Here is a 14,899-nt window from a genome sequence, read left to right as displayed (position 1 = left end):
TTGAGGGTTCCAGTTCCAAGCAAGAGTATTAAAGGCCTGAGCTCAGCTGGGGGAGCAGCAGCCCTGGAGTGGAGGAGACAGAAGGAAGCGAGATCTTGACAAACATCGAAGTTCTATTCAGTTTTAATTGTTTGCAGCCTTCTATCCCAGTGTGTGCATTTACTGCTAACTTCCTTGTGTGTCTCACTTCAGATGAAAGAAGGAACAAAATTCACCTGTCCTGACAAAGACCCCTCGGACTCCATCCCCACAACAGGTAACATGGCCGGTCCTGTTCAGTGTGAGCGTCAACTCAACTTGAGGTCTGAACTTCAAGTCAGAACAACTTTAAAATGCCAAAGATTCCCAAGATGTGAACTCAAGATGGGCGAGAAGGCCTAGGAAAGTATTTATGGCTCTTGGAGAAGCAACAAGGTCACGTTTGTGCTTGATTATTCTTTAACTAAAATAATAACATCATTATCAGAGAGCACTTATTGAGCATTGACCCCACAGTTAGGCCACGCTGTGCAAGGAGCCTGAGGGTTGATGAGTGCTATGCTTCTGCCTTCAAGCCTTCATAGGTGAATTTGTTTTTTAAAATAAAAATTAACTTTTAAACAGGAAGCAAAATTAGCCAGTTCATACTTCTTACCCGAGGAAGGTGCAGAATGTGTTCAAGGGCTGCACAGAACATTATAAATGTACCATTCCCGTTCTCTCAACCGTGTTTCCTTCCTTTCCCTCCCTTCCTTCCTTCCCTTCCTTCTCTTCCCTTCCCTTTCCTTTCTTTAGCCTTTTCTTTCCTTTCCTTTCCCTTCTTCCCTCCTTCCCTCCTCCCCTCCCTCCTTTCTTCCTCTCAAGACATGGTTTCCTTATGTAGCTCTGGCTTTCTGTGCACTAGGCTGGCCTTGAACTCACAGAGATCCACCTGCCCCTGCCTCTCAAGTGCTAGGATCAAAGGTGTGTGCCACCACTGGCTTCACTATTTTCTAAAATGTTGCTGGGCTCTGAATATGAGACTCCCAGAATGCTCTAGACAGGCATCAGCAATCCTCCTAAAGAGGAAACCACATGACCACTGCAGCTTTCTTTGCGGTGAAGCAGCTTGGGAAATGATGTCGGTACATATGGAAAGTCACATGAAGGTCACAGTGGGACCCAGGTGGCTCAGCACCTTTGCTATGATGGCCGTGCTATAGGCCCTCATGCTTGGCATTGGAGGATTAGATTTGATTACTTCTCAGTTCACTTGTTGGTAAATTGTTAGATCTCTCCTAGAAGCCATTTGGGGGTCTCTGTCCTAGCTGATCTATTTTAACCTCTGACCTGGATTACTGAAAAGAGAAAATCAGGTTTGGAGAGGCCACGATACCTGTAAGGAGTTGTCTATCTGTAGTAACACTGTCTCCTTGTCCTGTGAGGCAAGCAAATGAGCACCATGACTAACTTGCCTCCATAGGCATCTTGGCTTTGCACGTCAGATTAAGTCATATAATTATCAAGTGAGTTTTTAAAAAATCACATTACTGGGTAGTGGTGGTATACGCCTTAATCCTAGCCCTCAGGAGGCAGAGGCAGGCATTCTCTAAGTACTGAGTTCAAGGTCAGTATAGTTTACAGACAAAGGTCCAGGACAACCAGGACTACACAGAAGCCCTGTTTCAAAAAAGCCAAAATAACAAACAAACATTTCACTAGAACCTGATACAAAATTTATTCTTCTTCAAAGCTACAGTGTAACAAAATAGACAATTAGATTTAATCCTTTACCTGTTGTTGCCTGTTTTTGTAAGAAAATAACCTGAATCTGGGACCTTAAAAAGTATTTATACTCTCTTTAGTCTCTGGCTTTGAAGCCTGGTATTTGATATTAGATTGCTTATGTGGTGATGGCCCCTGTGGCAAAGTTAGAACATGATAGAATAACGGGAAGAGACTTGCCAAAACGGGCCATGTGTTGCGGTAGCCTTCCTTTGAACTGCACATTTTAATGGAAACTAATTCACCTTACAATACCAGCATTAACCCTGTCCACGGGCACCCCCCAGCCCCCAGTGACCTAATTACCTTGCATTAAGCCCATCTACCTTAAAGACCAAGCCTCCAGAACTTGTCTTTGGGGGGTGGGGTGGGGGTGGGGGACCACACCACATCCACAAAGCCCACAGAAGTGATACAACTCTTACATGAAGATGAGCTAAGAGTTTAGTCTTCATACTTCTTGTTCCTGATTGATGACACTGCATTTCTATTGATGTATTTATTGGTTGGACTTTAACAACAGAAAGAGATGATCATCTTGATATGGGTGCCCTCCAGTTAAAAACCCTTATTCTAAGACATAGATAGAGGTAAGTGTATGGAGATACTGTATATATCTAGATAGATAGAGTATCAGTTTGAAGACTTTAATAGCCATACTTAACCTTATCACTCTGAGAGAGGATGATCTGTAAAGTATTTTGCAACCTCCCTAAATTGTGTTTCTGTCATGGTAACCATCCATTAGAACGTATCTCCACATCTAAAACCCAGATAAAGTACGGTCTCTTCCTTACTCCCTGACCCTGGTGACTATTGTGTTTATTAGTGCCTGACGAATTCAAGAGCCGCTCTCAAGGCCTTGCGATCTGAGAGACTTCAGTGTCGGGCACTGTTTAAGTAAACAGACAGATAGGTCGACCCAAGCCTCCGCTGAGCTAACCAGATGGCCTATGACTAAACCACACATGCCCGTTCGGTGAAATTCACACTCGCTTAAGAGTGTTGGGGTGTACCTCTGAGTCTCTTGGGAAATATCACTCAGGAAAAGAACCACAGAGACATAAACAATAAGGAACATTTTTTTTCATTTTTATGTCAGTGATCTGTGACTGAGCATTTTCTAACCATATGTGCACCTGAAGTCGTTACATGTTTTAAAAACAATAAGAGAAGGAAAAGGAAAACCCGAGCAAAGGAGCACATTACTGTTGTCCTTTAAGTGTTACTGTGTTTCTGGTAAATTCTTCCCTCTCTGGAAACCCTGTTAATGGTGTCTAGTTGAAATGGGAAAATGTGGTACCCATCCTGTTAGATCTGGCCATCTTCTCACATCGTCACTGGCTTAGCAATTGAGAGGAGCCACTAAATACTTACGGAATAACTGAATAACTGAGAATCTCGAATTCGCCCAATGATTCTCAGAGTTGATATGTAAACCAGGCCACAGTGCCACCACCCAAATGCTCATTATTTTCAAAACCCTTTCCTAGTGTGTCCCTCAACCCACAGATGTGCACGATCAGAAACTAGTGTTGCAGAGCAGGACACTGCCAGTCATCACTGGTCATGGTCCCTGGTGGTCTAGGTGTCTATTCTCATCACACACCAGAGCTTGTGGGCAACGAACCCCTACCCGCCCATCGGAGGGGCTGTGCAGGATGAGGTATGGAAAGCTGGTGCAAGTAACTTCTTATAACCAATCAGCATTTGGAATTCAATAAAGGATAAAGTCTTACAAAGTCTCCCTCCTGCTCCGTATGCATGTAGGATTTACAAAGCGCTTCGTGGCTTTTGTAAACACAGGCAATATTTTGATTCTTGCTATCGGATATCTGAGATGGCTTAAATATCTACTTGGGGGTCTACTGCTGAGTTAAGGGTTTTTTGGTTTTTTTTCCCCCAAAATGAGTGTCCCTGAGGAGTGGGAGGGGATGTGGCTCCTTGGTTATCTGTTAAACTGCTCATTCTGATTCCAGGCAGAGGAAACAACACATAGCTTTTGAAAATAGAAGTCACCGCTGTGCTGCCTGTGTGTGGCTCTCAGCAGCGGGGGCAGACAGAGTGACTTTACCTCCGTCACCGAGTCTTCCCAGACTCCCAAAAACTATTATTGTACTGAGCTCTCCCAAAGCTAAGGTGAGAAAGAGGCCATGTGCCAGCAGTAGGCTATCCTTCACAGGCCTTTCACCTCATTGTGACCCAACTGCCTGGGCCAGTGGAGGTTGCGAAGCCACCTGTTCACAGGAATTGTGACTTGGTATTGCCTGGCACCAGCAAGAAGTGTTGCCCCATGGGGACTAAGAGCCTGCCTGTCCTTCAGCACGTCCAGCCTACTCAGCAATATCAAATTCTTCCCCAAGAGGCTCTTCCATCTCAGTGTTTTCCTCCCTCCGTGATATTTTTTATGCTAGTAAAAAAAAAAAAAACATTTAATATGAATTGAGGATTTGATGAAGGGAGCACCTGCGTGCTAAAGGGTAGAGTAGAACTTTTAAATACAAGAGGAGGATTGTGGGACTTGGAACTGGGACCCCTGCTGACATAGAAGGGTGGGAAATGGAGTCAGTGAACTGGAGGGTCGATGCAAGGACATTATTTGGATGTCAGCATCCGGTGAGCGGAACAAGGCAGGAGATGAGAAGGTCTTATAGCTACGTTCATGGAGTCAGCCTCTGTATGCATAGCCTCCAGGTCAGCAGATTCGAACAAGGACAGCTCGAAAATGTTTAGGACAAAAGAGAGAGAGTTCCATCTACTGTGGCTTCACTTTCCTTTGTTATCTCTTAATCCATCCATTATAACTTTTTTTTTCTTTTTTTCGGAGCTGGGGATGGAACCCAGGGCCTTGCGCTTGCTAGGCAAACGATCTACCACTGAGCTAAATTCCCAACCCCGATTATAACTTTTTTTAACCTCATTTTCTCCTCTCTCTTCTCCCTTCAAGCCCTCCTGTATACCCTCTCCTTTCTCACCAAGTTTATTAAACTTCTGAAATCTGTAAAAGACCACTCACACTTTAATTCAAGCTAATGTCTAATTAACATATCTATAACGAATGCATAGAATGATCAGTGCTTCTCAGGAGCAAAGTGGCCTTTCAATACATGGATACAAGTATGGCAGCCAAAGCCAGGGAACTGGCACTTACATCACCTCAAACCTATAGCATTTCTTAGTGAAATTAATACATTTTTTTAAGATTTATTTATTTATTTTATGTATATGAGTAGCCTGTAGCTGTCTTCAGACACACCAGAAGAAGGCATCAGATCCCATTACAGATGGTTGTGAGCCACCATGTGGTTGCTGGGATTTGAACTCAGGACCTCTGGAAGAGCAGCCAGTGCTCTTAACCGCTGAGCCATCTCTCCAGCCCATACATTTCTTGTACTCCTAATGTGTGTGAGGTTCCATTTATCCACACTTAGATTAAATCCTCCAAAGGCAGAACTGATGGTTCAGTCTAATGTCAGTGAATTACCATCACTGTGGAAATCTTTCCATAAAATTCTTAAAACTGGAGGACCAATGGGTTGGGATGCCTAGCTAACAATTTACCGAGCAAATCGAATTTTTAGAGTCCGGCACTGGATAGTTCAAGTTGTAGGGCTACACAAGAACAAGACAGCAGCAGCCTGTTGCCTGCGGCTCAGGGGTATGGCGCGTTGTGGGCTGAGGCTATGTTCCCATCTCGACTCTGTACAGGCTGCTCTCTCTTCATAACCCAGTGCCTGATAAGGGCTCTGAAATGTCCATGAGTCAATGATGAATGTTAAACTTCTTTCAAGGTAGGGAACTATTCGTTCCAGATAACATTTATCTAATCAACCCACATAAATCCAATCTTATCTGGAAATAGTTGTCTTTCCAGAGACAGCAATTGCTAAAGTGTTTTTTTTTCCCCCTAGATTTCCAGGCTGTGTCTTTGACATATGTGATGGCATTAATAAACCTCAAACCAAGGTCTACAGAATATTAAGCACGGGCTCAGTCTCAGCAGTAAAATACTAGCCAAGTCAACCCTCCCACCAAGCCTTTCCTCACGTGCCTAATCTCCCGGCTGAGAATCCTACAGATGGCCAACTAGAGATCCCCACTGCAGAAACAAACTTCATAACCATGAGTGCACACACACACATACACATATACATACACACACACATACACATACACGCACACATACACACACACACATACACACACATGCATACACATACATACACACATACACACACATACATACACACATACACATATACATACACACACATACACATACACGCACACACACACACATACACACACATGCATACACATACATACACACATACACACACATACATACACACATACACATATACATACACACACACATACACATACACGCACACATACACACACACATACACACACATGCATACACATACATACACATACATACACACACATACATACACACATAACACACACATACATACATACACATACACACATGCATACACATACACACACATACATACACACATAACACACAGAAACATACACACATACATACACACACATATACACACACATACACGCATACATACATACACATAACACACACAAACATACACATACATATACATACACACATATACACATACATACACACACATACACACTCATACACACACATATACACATATATACACATATATACACACACATACACACATACATACACACACATACACACACAAATACACACACATACACACAAACATACACACACATGCACACACACATATGCACACACATACATACACACACACAGTACGGGAGTGGGGAAGATCTGTATGTGTGCATATTTTTGGTTTCCTTTTTACCAAATTTAAGAGGTAGGTATGAGCTGTCTGAGGTGCTTTTTATACATCTTTAAATTTTATTCTCTGTACACATGTGTGTATGTATGTGGGCCTGCTTATTCTGTAGAGCCTATGTGGAGGTTAGAGGCCAACTTACAGGGGTTCTCTCATTCTACCCTGTGGATCCTGAGGACATAGCTCATGTCTTTAGACATGGTAGCGAGAGCTTTTACCGGCTGAGCCATCCTGAGCACCCGGACTGCTTTTCCTCCCAGCTATAATAAATGTTGAAGCTTTGCAGACGAGTCTGTCCGTCCCCTTATATTTAACCAATGGCGAAGACCTTCCCCAGCCTGTGTGTAACAGTCAGCATTCAGAGAATCCACTATTATGGCCCTAAGAGTATAGTGATTGACTGGCACCACAAGCTAAAATAAACCACTTCGGAGTTGAGGGAAGGGATTTTTATTTTTATTTTTTTTGCTTCCCCACCCCCATAGCCTGATTTCTCTGGGAAGAGGTCATTTTAAAGTTTTCGTGCTTAGCCCTGTAGGCGTGTGTTAATGTGTGCAGCTGGGTCTGTGATTTGATATTGTTCTTCTAACCGCATAGAATAGCTGGGAAGGCCACGTAGGCTGTAATCATGTAAAAGGGAATGTGTTGCGTGCGTGTGTGTGTGTGTGTGTGTGTGTGTGTGTGTGTGTGTGTGATGAATTCAAGACATGATGATGGGAGAAGGAGGAATAAAGAAAGACACTTGGTGGCTCTAGAATCTAAGAAACAAGACTGCTGTAGTCTTTGCAACAGCAGCCACAGTTGTGTGAGCCAGTTTGTTCCTGGAAGGAAACAGTTACGGTCTCTCCTATGAATGCAGGAGTGAACCACTGTCCATGGCTTCCAAATGAAATCATGTTTCTTGGTGGTTCTCAAAATGTGGTACCCGGACAAGGCTTGGGTGGCCACGGTTCCTGAGCATCAGACGTAAAATTCTTAGACGCAGCACAGACCTGCTGAGTCTGAAGCTCCTGGCGGTGTGGGGCTGACAGTGGATTCCATTGTCCAGTCCATTCATGAGCCATGCGTGTGCCAGTCTGCATCCTGCCCTGGGACACATCAGGGACTTTTCCTTCCCAGTGCAAGTCCTCAGTGGGCGTGGCAGCTGCCATTCCACAAGCAAGCAGTGTGACAGTGGTAGAGAAGCCTGAGTTGGCGGCTGGTGGAAGCAAGGCATGCCACTGGGAGGCTAAGTTTCTTGGAGGCACAGGGAGCTAGGCCCAGGGGCTCCCGGAAACCCTCATTTTCCATTCACCCAGATCTGCTTTCCAGTTCACAGGCTGAGGCCGGCTGACATCAAGGTCATCGGAGCCATGGGTGACTCGCTCACGGTAGGTGACCTCAACTGCAGAAGAAAGAGGAGAGGAGATTTCGCGTGTGCTTTTGAGACAGGGTTTCATGTAGATCAGGCTGGCCTCAAATTCACTATGTACCTGGGGCTGACCTTGAACGTCTGCTCTTCCTGTGTCTACCTCCCAAGTGCTGGGATTACAGCCGTGGGCTACCACGTCCAGCTAGCCCATTACAAGGAGACTGTGAAACATGAAACTGAAAGTTGAGGTTTTACTCTTAGACTGTTTCTGGTCCCAGTCCTCAAGGGCTCCCTATTCTCTCTTCCTGGCATCCAGTGTGCCTCACCCAGTGTGATTTCATTCCAACTTCTACACTCCTTTGCCATGCTTCAGTGAAAAAAACAACAACGTAGAAGGGACCCTGAGGGAGCATGAGTGACAAAGTGAAGTTTTACAGCCCATGCCTGGGGCAGGGCAGCATCTCTCCAAAGACCCAGCCACTCCTGTCTGTCCATGTAGAAAAGCCAAGAGATGCCCACTCAGATGGGCATACAGAGATGATGGACGAGGTAGGAGCAAGGGCTGATGGGTAAGAAGGGAGGATCAATGGAAGAAGTTGAGGCTCCAGGGGTGAACAAACCCACTTGTGAAGCTGTCCCAAGGTGATACTCCAGACCTCTTAGAAAGCACACTTTAAAAAGAATCAGAATCAAATCCCTAGAGAGCCCGAGGGGGTTGGTCCCCCGAAGTTTCAAGAAACGAGACTTTAAGGTCACTCTTAGGGCGAGTCCAGCTGTTGTCTCCAGCGGTCACCTATGGCCTTAGCAGCGGCCTTTCTGTTCCTCCTACAGCCAAGTTTGAACTCTCCAAGGAGCAGACACCTGGCCACGATTGTGATTTCATCACAGTGAAGTCAGCTCACTGTGTAGCCCCATGACAGAAATCCTGTGAGGTCTGACACTCCTCACATTTGGCCAATAAAGAAGGTGCAGTGAGTGCCCAAGTCACTCTGCTGTGAGTCTAGAAGCCAGGCCCAGAATGTAGGATCTAGAATGTAAGCCCCACAGCAGTCTTCACCATGAGACCCCCAGCAGTTCCTTATCCCAAAGATCCTACTATGTGTTATCCCTGGGAGAGACTGGCAGGCTGGTCATTGGCACCTTACCAGCCATATATCTCAGTCACTATATGGTGAATGATACCTGCCCCTCCCCCCATGGTCTCTGGGAAGATGCTCTCAGGACAGAAAGCCATAGCGAATCACAAAGGTGTTCAGGACTTTGTGGGAAGGCAGCATGTGTGATGTGGTGGCGGTTAGGTATTGTGGTTTGAATTTGCTTGGCCCAGGAATGGCACCATTAGGGGTTGTGGCCTTGTTGGAGGAAGTGTGTCACTGTGGGGGTGGCCTGGAAGCCAGTCTTCTCCTGGTTCCCTTCAGAACAGGATGTAGAACTTGCAGCTCCTCCAGTGCCATCCCTGCCCGGATGCTGCCAGGCTTCCAGTCATGATGATCAAAGACTGAACCTCAACCAGCCCCAATGAAATGTTGTTCTTTATAAGAGTTGCCTTGGTTATGGTGTCTGTTCCCAGCGATGGGAACCCTGACAGGCACCGAACTGCAGTGAACCTAACCCAGGGATTTCTGCTGGAGTTTAGAAATATATGCTTCAGGGAAGACGGTGCCCTGAATATGAAGTCCATCTTCCGGCTCTTTCTCACCTGCATATGCGTGGGATGTGATGATGTCAAAGGCGTGATTCCCCTGATTATATGTCCCAATTTTAAAAAATGGATCCAGCACCTGCAAGTGTGTGCTTTTGAAAAAAAAAAAAAATACATGCTACAGGCTCATGTCTCCTGCCCGGAGAGCCGTGGGCCCTGAGGGAAAGCATGGACGCCACCAGCTATTTGAGTTCTCTTTCAGGCAGGCAACGGGGCAGGGTCCAGCCCTGGGAATGTCTTGGATGTCTTAACTCAATACCGAGGCCTGTCGTGGAGGTGAGTGGGCGCACAAGGGCCCCAAGCCTTCTAGAAAACAGTACCTCAAGGTGGGGGATGGGTCATCTAGTTTGACTCTATAACAAACTTCTAAATTCAATTTTATTTGCCCTCCCAAAAGGCTATAATCCCTGTAACAGGAGGTAGTGGGTGTTGCCTGGACAGGGGTTTCTGGGGTAAAAAGTACACAATTGTTTTGTACCTAGAAAAAGGGGGGGTGGCTTTCTCTTTGGTCAGGAGACCCTGACTTTCCTAAAGGCACTCTTTGAACAAGGGCTTTTCCAAGCTAAGCAGGAAGAGAAAGGCCCAGGGTAAGCTATCGACAGTAATAGAGAGGCAAAGTAGTCCCCTGGTGGCCCCAAAATAATCCTTCTGAATTGGAAAATGAAATGAAAGAGATCTAGTTCTCCCTGCTCCCACATCAGAGCAGGGCTCAAAGCTGAGCGTTAAGATAACAGGAGCAGTTTAAGTTCCTCTGTCTGCTGGCTCCGGTGTCCAGGCAGGGAGGAAAGGAATTGCAATTCCGTGATGGGTAAAGGGTGAGTCCACGGGGCTCTGGTTCAGGAGGGAACTCTGTCTTGCTTGGCATTTTAAACCGTCGTTTTCTTTCTTGCTTCTCACCGATAGTGTGGGCGGAGATGAGACCATCGAGACCGTGACCACCCTAGCCAGTGAGTACCCTTGTGCTCTGGGCTCGTAGGCTACGCCTGAGTACACTGCGCCTCCCGCTGGCGGCCGCCAGTCTCCCAAGGCAGCAGGATGCAGCTGTGTGCATTAGGGGGCGCTGCTTCCCCAAGGCTGCCGTCCTGGCTTAACTCCTGAGCTAATTAAAACCTCGGAGGGTTGTTTGCTTTTTTTGTGTGTTTCTTTTTTTGGTTTTGTTTTGGTTTGGTTTGGTTTGCTCCCAACGGGAAATCGCCTTTATCCAATAAATGAATTGCATGAAAAAAGAAAAGAGAGCTTAAACCAAATCTTAAGACAGATAATTTAAAAGTAATCCAATAAAGAAAGCATTCTGGACATACCACTCACCTAGGGTGAGGGGTAGGTGGGAGAGTTAAGTGTCTCTGCTCACAAGATTTTGCTGTGTAAACCCGCAGCGATTGCAGTGGTGAGAGATGAAGCTACCTTGCTCGGGCTGTGCAAACACGTTTTAGACTCAATATTTTCCTTAATTGCTTTGCCAACACCTACTTGGATGGTTTTTTGTTTGTTTGTTTTTTGGGTTTTTGTTTGTTTGTTTGGTTTGGTTTGTTTTGGTTTTTTTAAGCCTGGCTACATTTTTCTGTCGGGTCTGCCTTTGATCTTTTTGGTTATAGCTGTTGCAAATGGTTCCCATTGTGTTGTTATTTGATTCATTGTCTTTGTACTGCCCTGTTCAATGTTTATTCCTAAAGTACAATTTCTTTTAATAAGGTGTTAAACAACATTTACAGTATGTTCTTTGCTTCTTAGAAACTCTTAAAGATTTTACTTGGGAGGGACTTGGCTGGTGTTATTATGACTACTTTTTCTCATATATATCCCTTTGGTACATTATCTTGAGCTAAGACACAATTTGAGTTTTAAGCCAGCAAGGTTAGATAATAGGGAGACTTAATGTCCACACTGATCAGATTTCAGGTCTATTACCTATTTTTGTTCTTAGAAAGCTTTGCTGAATTTAAATAGGTTCTGTGTTGTGAGTCCTTGTTCCCTTGCTAGGAGTTGACTTAGACTGCTCCTATGAGTGTGATGAACTTGGCCTTCAGAAGGCCCAGCAAGATGGCTAGTCATCACATTGTTCAAGATCATCCACCAAAGTGATTTACAAATGACAGTGACAGTGTCACCCACTCAGGTGGAGTCCCCTGATACACTTAGCTTAGCTGTTCAGCTTTCTTTCCTAGAAGAGGGAGGGCAACCTGATTGTACAGGGCACAACAGCTGTGTAAACAGGTAAAATGCATACAAGGTCAGGACAGAACTTATCCCCAGTGCCTTGTTTTATTTAACCCAGCAGCTGCTCTAGCTCAGGGAGTGTGAGAGACAGACCTCTGCCCTGATCAGCAAGTCTCTGGGGGGCGAGGTGTGCCACCCCGAAGACAGACACATGAATTGATCATCAACAAGTGTGAATGAAAAAGTCTGCAACGTGGGGAAAAAAATCAGCAAAGAGATTGAGATTGGGGGTGAGAACAGAAATGTTAGAAATGCAAACACTTATTGAGCCAAATTACCTAATGAAAGCGTTGCCAATAGCTATAACCAAACAAAGCACCAGGCATAGAGGGCAAGGCTAATGAACTCTCTGATCAAATATCAATTAAAAAATAAATGAATTTGACCACAGCGTCAAAGAATTCTGGCATATGATCAAGAGGCCAAACCTAAGAATGGATATGATAGAAGACAAGATAAATTCTGAAGGCGAACAGAATCATCCAGTTAAGTTTATAGTACAAGATTTTTCAAATCTAGAGAAAAATATTCAAGCACAAGAGTCATGTGTTCGACACCCAGAATAGAGTCGACCAGAGACCCCCTCCACACTGTGTTATAGTCAGTGTATCAGTGTTAAAAGCAAACAATATTAATAACTGTAAGCATGAAAGGCTAACCCACCCACCAAGGCAGCCACAGAATAGCAGCAGATCTCATTAACAATCATAAAAGTCAGGAGGGCATAAAATAATATATTTCAAGCCCTGGAGGTAAATAACTGCCAAACAAAATTGCTCTATCAGCAAAACCATCTTTAAATTTTAATTTAAAAAGAACATTCTAAGAACAAAACGAAGAAACTAACTTTGATGAAGAGAAGCCCCGAAATGGAAAGATTCACTAATGACTTTTACCAAGCCTTTGGCGCAGAGCTAAAAGTTGTCATAAAACCATTCCATAGCATGGAGAGAGCAAGAACACACCTGACTCGTTCCACAGGCAAGCATCGGTCTCATACCAACACTGCGGAACACAACAGTAGCAAAAAAAAAAAAAAAAAAAAAAAAGTCCGTTTTCTTTGTGATTATAGATGCCAGATTGTCAGCAAAATACTTGTAAATTAAATTCAAGAACACATCGTGACCATATGCAAGTTAGTTTCTTTCTTTCCAGAGATACAAGGATACATCATCATACACAAATTAGTATAGACAGAAGTCACATAATCATCTCCGTAGATGCAGGAAAAGACTTCAGCGGTAAAATCCAAAAGTAACAGGGACCTGAGTGTAGTGAATTATTATGTGCTATACATATTCTGAACCTATGGGTCCTGACCCCTTTGGGGGATTAAGAACCCATTCATAGGGGCCACCAAAGGTTATTCCTGCATGTTGTAAATTTACATTACAGTTCATAACAGTAGTAAAAACCCAGTTACAAAGTAGCAACAAAAGAACAGGAAGTGCATTAAGGGGTCGCAACATTAGGAAGGTGGAGAGCCACTGGTGTAGCGTCTCAGCCTGCTCACCATTCTGTTCTGTGGCGTTGGGGCTGTGCTCTGTCCTCCACACTCAGTGCTCAAAGGAACTTGACAGTTGGCTGTGTGATGCCAGCACTCACTAGGCTTAGGTACAAAGATCACCTGTTGAGGATAGCCTGGGCTATATAGATGTCCCTGTGGCAAAACAACAAAAGGAGGAGCTTGGGAGGATTGCTTTGGGACCATTGGTAAACATGTCCCTTGTCTTTCCAGACATCCTCCGGGAATTCAACCCCTCCTTGAAGGGCTTCTCTGTTGGCACTGGGAAAGAAAACACTCCCCGAGCATCCTTCAACCAGGCCGTAGCAGGAGCCAAATCTGAGTGAGCCTGGGTGTCCTGGAGGGAGTGCATGTTGGGGGAGGACACAGGTGAGGTTGCTGGAAAAGCTTGCTGTGTATAGCCTTGGATTTCAGTGTAGGCTTGGCCTGGTAAGGAGTTGGGGTTGGAAACTGGAGTGGGCTCTCCTGGGAGGATTCTTTGCTTGTCAGACACACAGACCTGGCCAGTGTACACTCAACCCTCCCCTAGCAACCAGTCAAATTCCTCTGATGCCGTGCATACACTTGGAGCAGATCACGCGGCCTCCTATGTAGACCTTATTCCCTTACAAAGCAGTGGCTCTAAAAGGGCTCATGGTGAATCCTGCTCATTAACTAGCTATTGCTGGTGTTGAATCTTATGTGCCCTGCCTTCATCAGAGGGGCATTTGGGGCTCTGTAGTCTGTGAGCTTCCTGTGTCGTAGGGAGAACACTCACAGGGGAGAGGAGACCCTCAGTGTCAGCCACATATCTTCCGTGGCCTCGGTGAACCTCTGAAGCAAAGCGCTCAGGCTGTTGTGAGCCTCTCTAGTGGACATTGTGATGTTGACCCCATCTTAGGTGTGAAAGCCCTGGCGAGCTACACTCCTGCACACACTGATGGTGGGCCCAGCACTAATTCACCAGGATTGCAGGACTCTCCTAGTGCCTCAGAGATCACGCCCCACGGTGCTGACCTGATGGTCCCTAAAACTATCAGGTCAACCTTCCTGGTCCTGTTGTCTCCATCCACCCTCCTCCATCTCTGCTTGCACACTCAAGGCACATTCAAAGCCTCGAGTGCTCCTTGGAGCCTTGTTTCCTAGCCAACGAACATACAACACTACATCCAGTTCAAGGGAATGTGTGGGGAAGAACACCCCATTCTGTTTGACCGATTTTTCTTCCAGATTTAGCCCAGGCCACATTTGTCCACATGGGTCTTAAGGTTCTTGTAGTTTGGTTTCTGGAGTCCCTGATGTTTTCCCAGCTTTCAAGGCCATCCTGGAGCTATAAGCCACCTCTAAGTGGCTTTGGCATGTATGCCCCACAAGAAAGGCAGATCATAATAGCAAACGCAGGAGGTTTCAGAATGGATTCGAAGGCTGCTTCTCCCTTTGGTGAGGATAGGGATGGAAGTGATCTGCCATTTTCAAGGTAAAGGTTGCTTGAACAGTAACTGAATGGTCTCTTTACC

At 45.2% G+C, this 14,899-nt stretch overlaps 1 protein-coding gene across 5 annotated transcripts in view; it reads left to right on the top strand.

Annotated features, from left to right (window-relative positions):
* Positions 1 to 14,899, top strand: part of Plb1 (phospholipase B1) — a 138,481-nt gene that overhangs the window by 62,870 nt on the left and 60,712 nt on the right. For 3 of the 5 annotated variants that reach the window (XM_063261536.1, NM_138898.2, XM_039111765.2), the window contains 5 exons: positions 193 to 256; positions 7,920 to 7,978; positions 9,864 to 9,937; positions 10,565 to 10,608; positions 13,617 to 13,725. In XM_063261536.1, the coding sequence (XP_063117606.1) occupies positions 193 to 256; positions 7,920 to 7,978; positions 9,864 to 9,937; positions 10,565 to 10,608; positions 13,617 to 13,725 (350 nt within the window). Of the gene's footprint in view, positions 1 to 192; positions 257 to 7,919; positions 7,979 to 8,930; positions 8,954 to 9,863; positions 9,938 to 10,564; positions 10,609 to 13,616; positions 13,726 to 14,899 lie in introns of those variants that run through there. The other 2 variants (XM_039111764.2, XM_039111760.1) reach the window with 2 other exon arrangements.

Source organism: Rattus norvegicus, chromosome 6 (genome assembly GCF_036323735.1).
Source record: "Rattus norvegicus strain BN/NHsdMcwi chromosome 6, GRCr8, whole genome shotgun sequence".
NCBI classification, from domain to species: Eukaryota; Metazoa; Chordata; class Mammalia; order Rodentia; family Muridae; genus Rattus; species Rattus norvegicus.
This window is presented reverse-complemented; position numbering and strand designations above follow the sequence as displayed.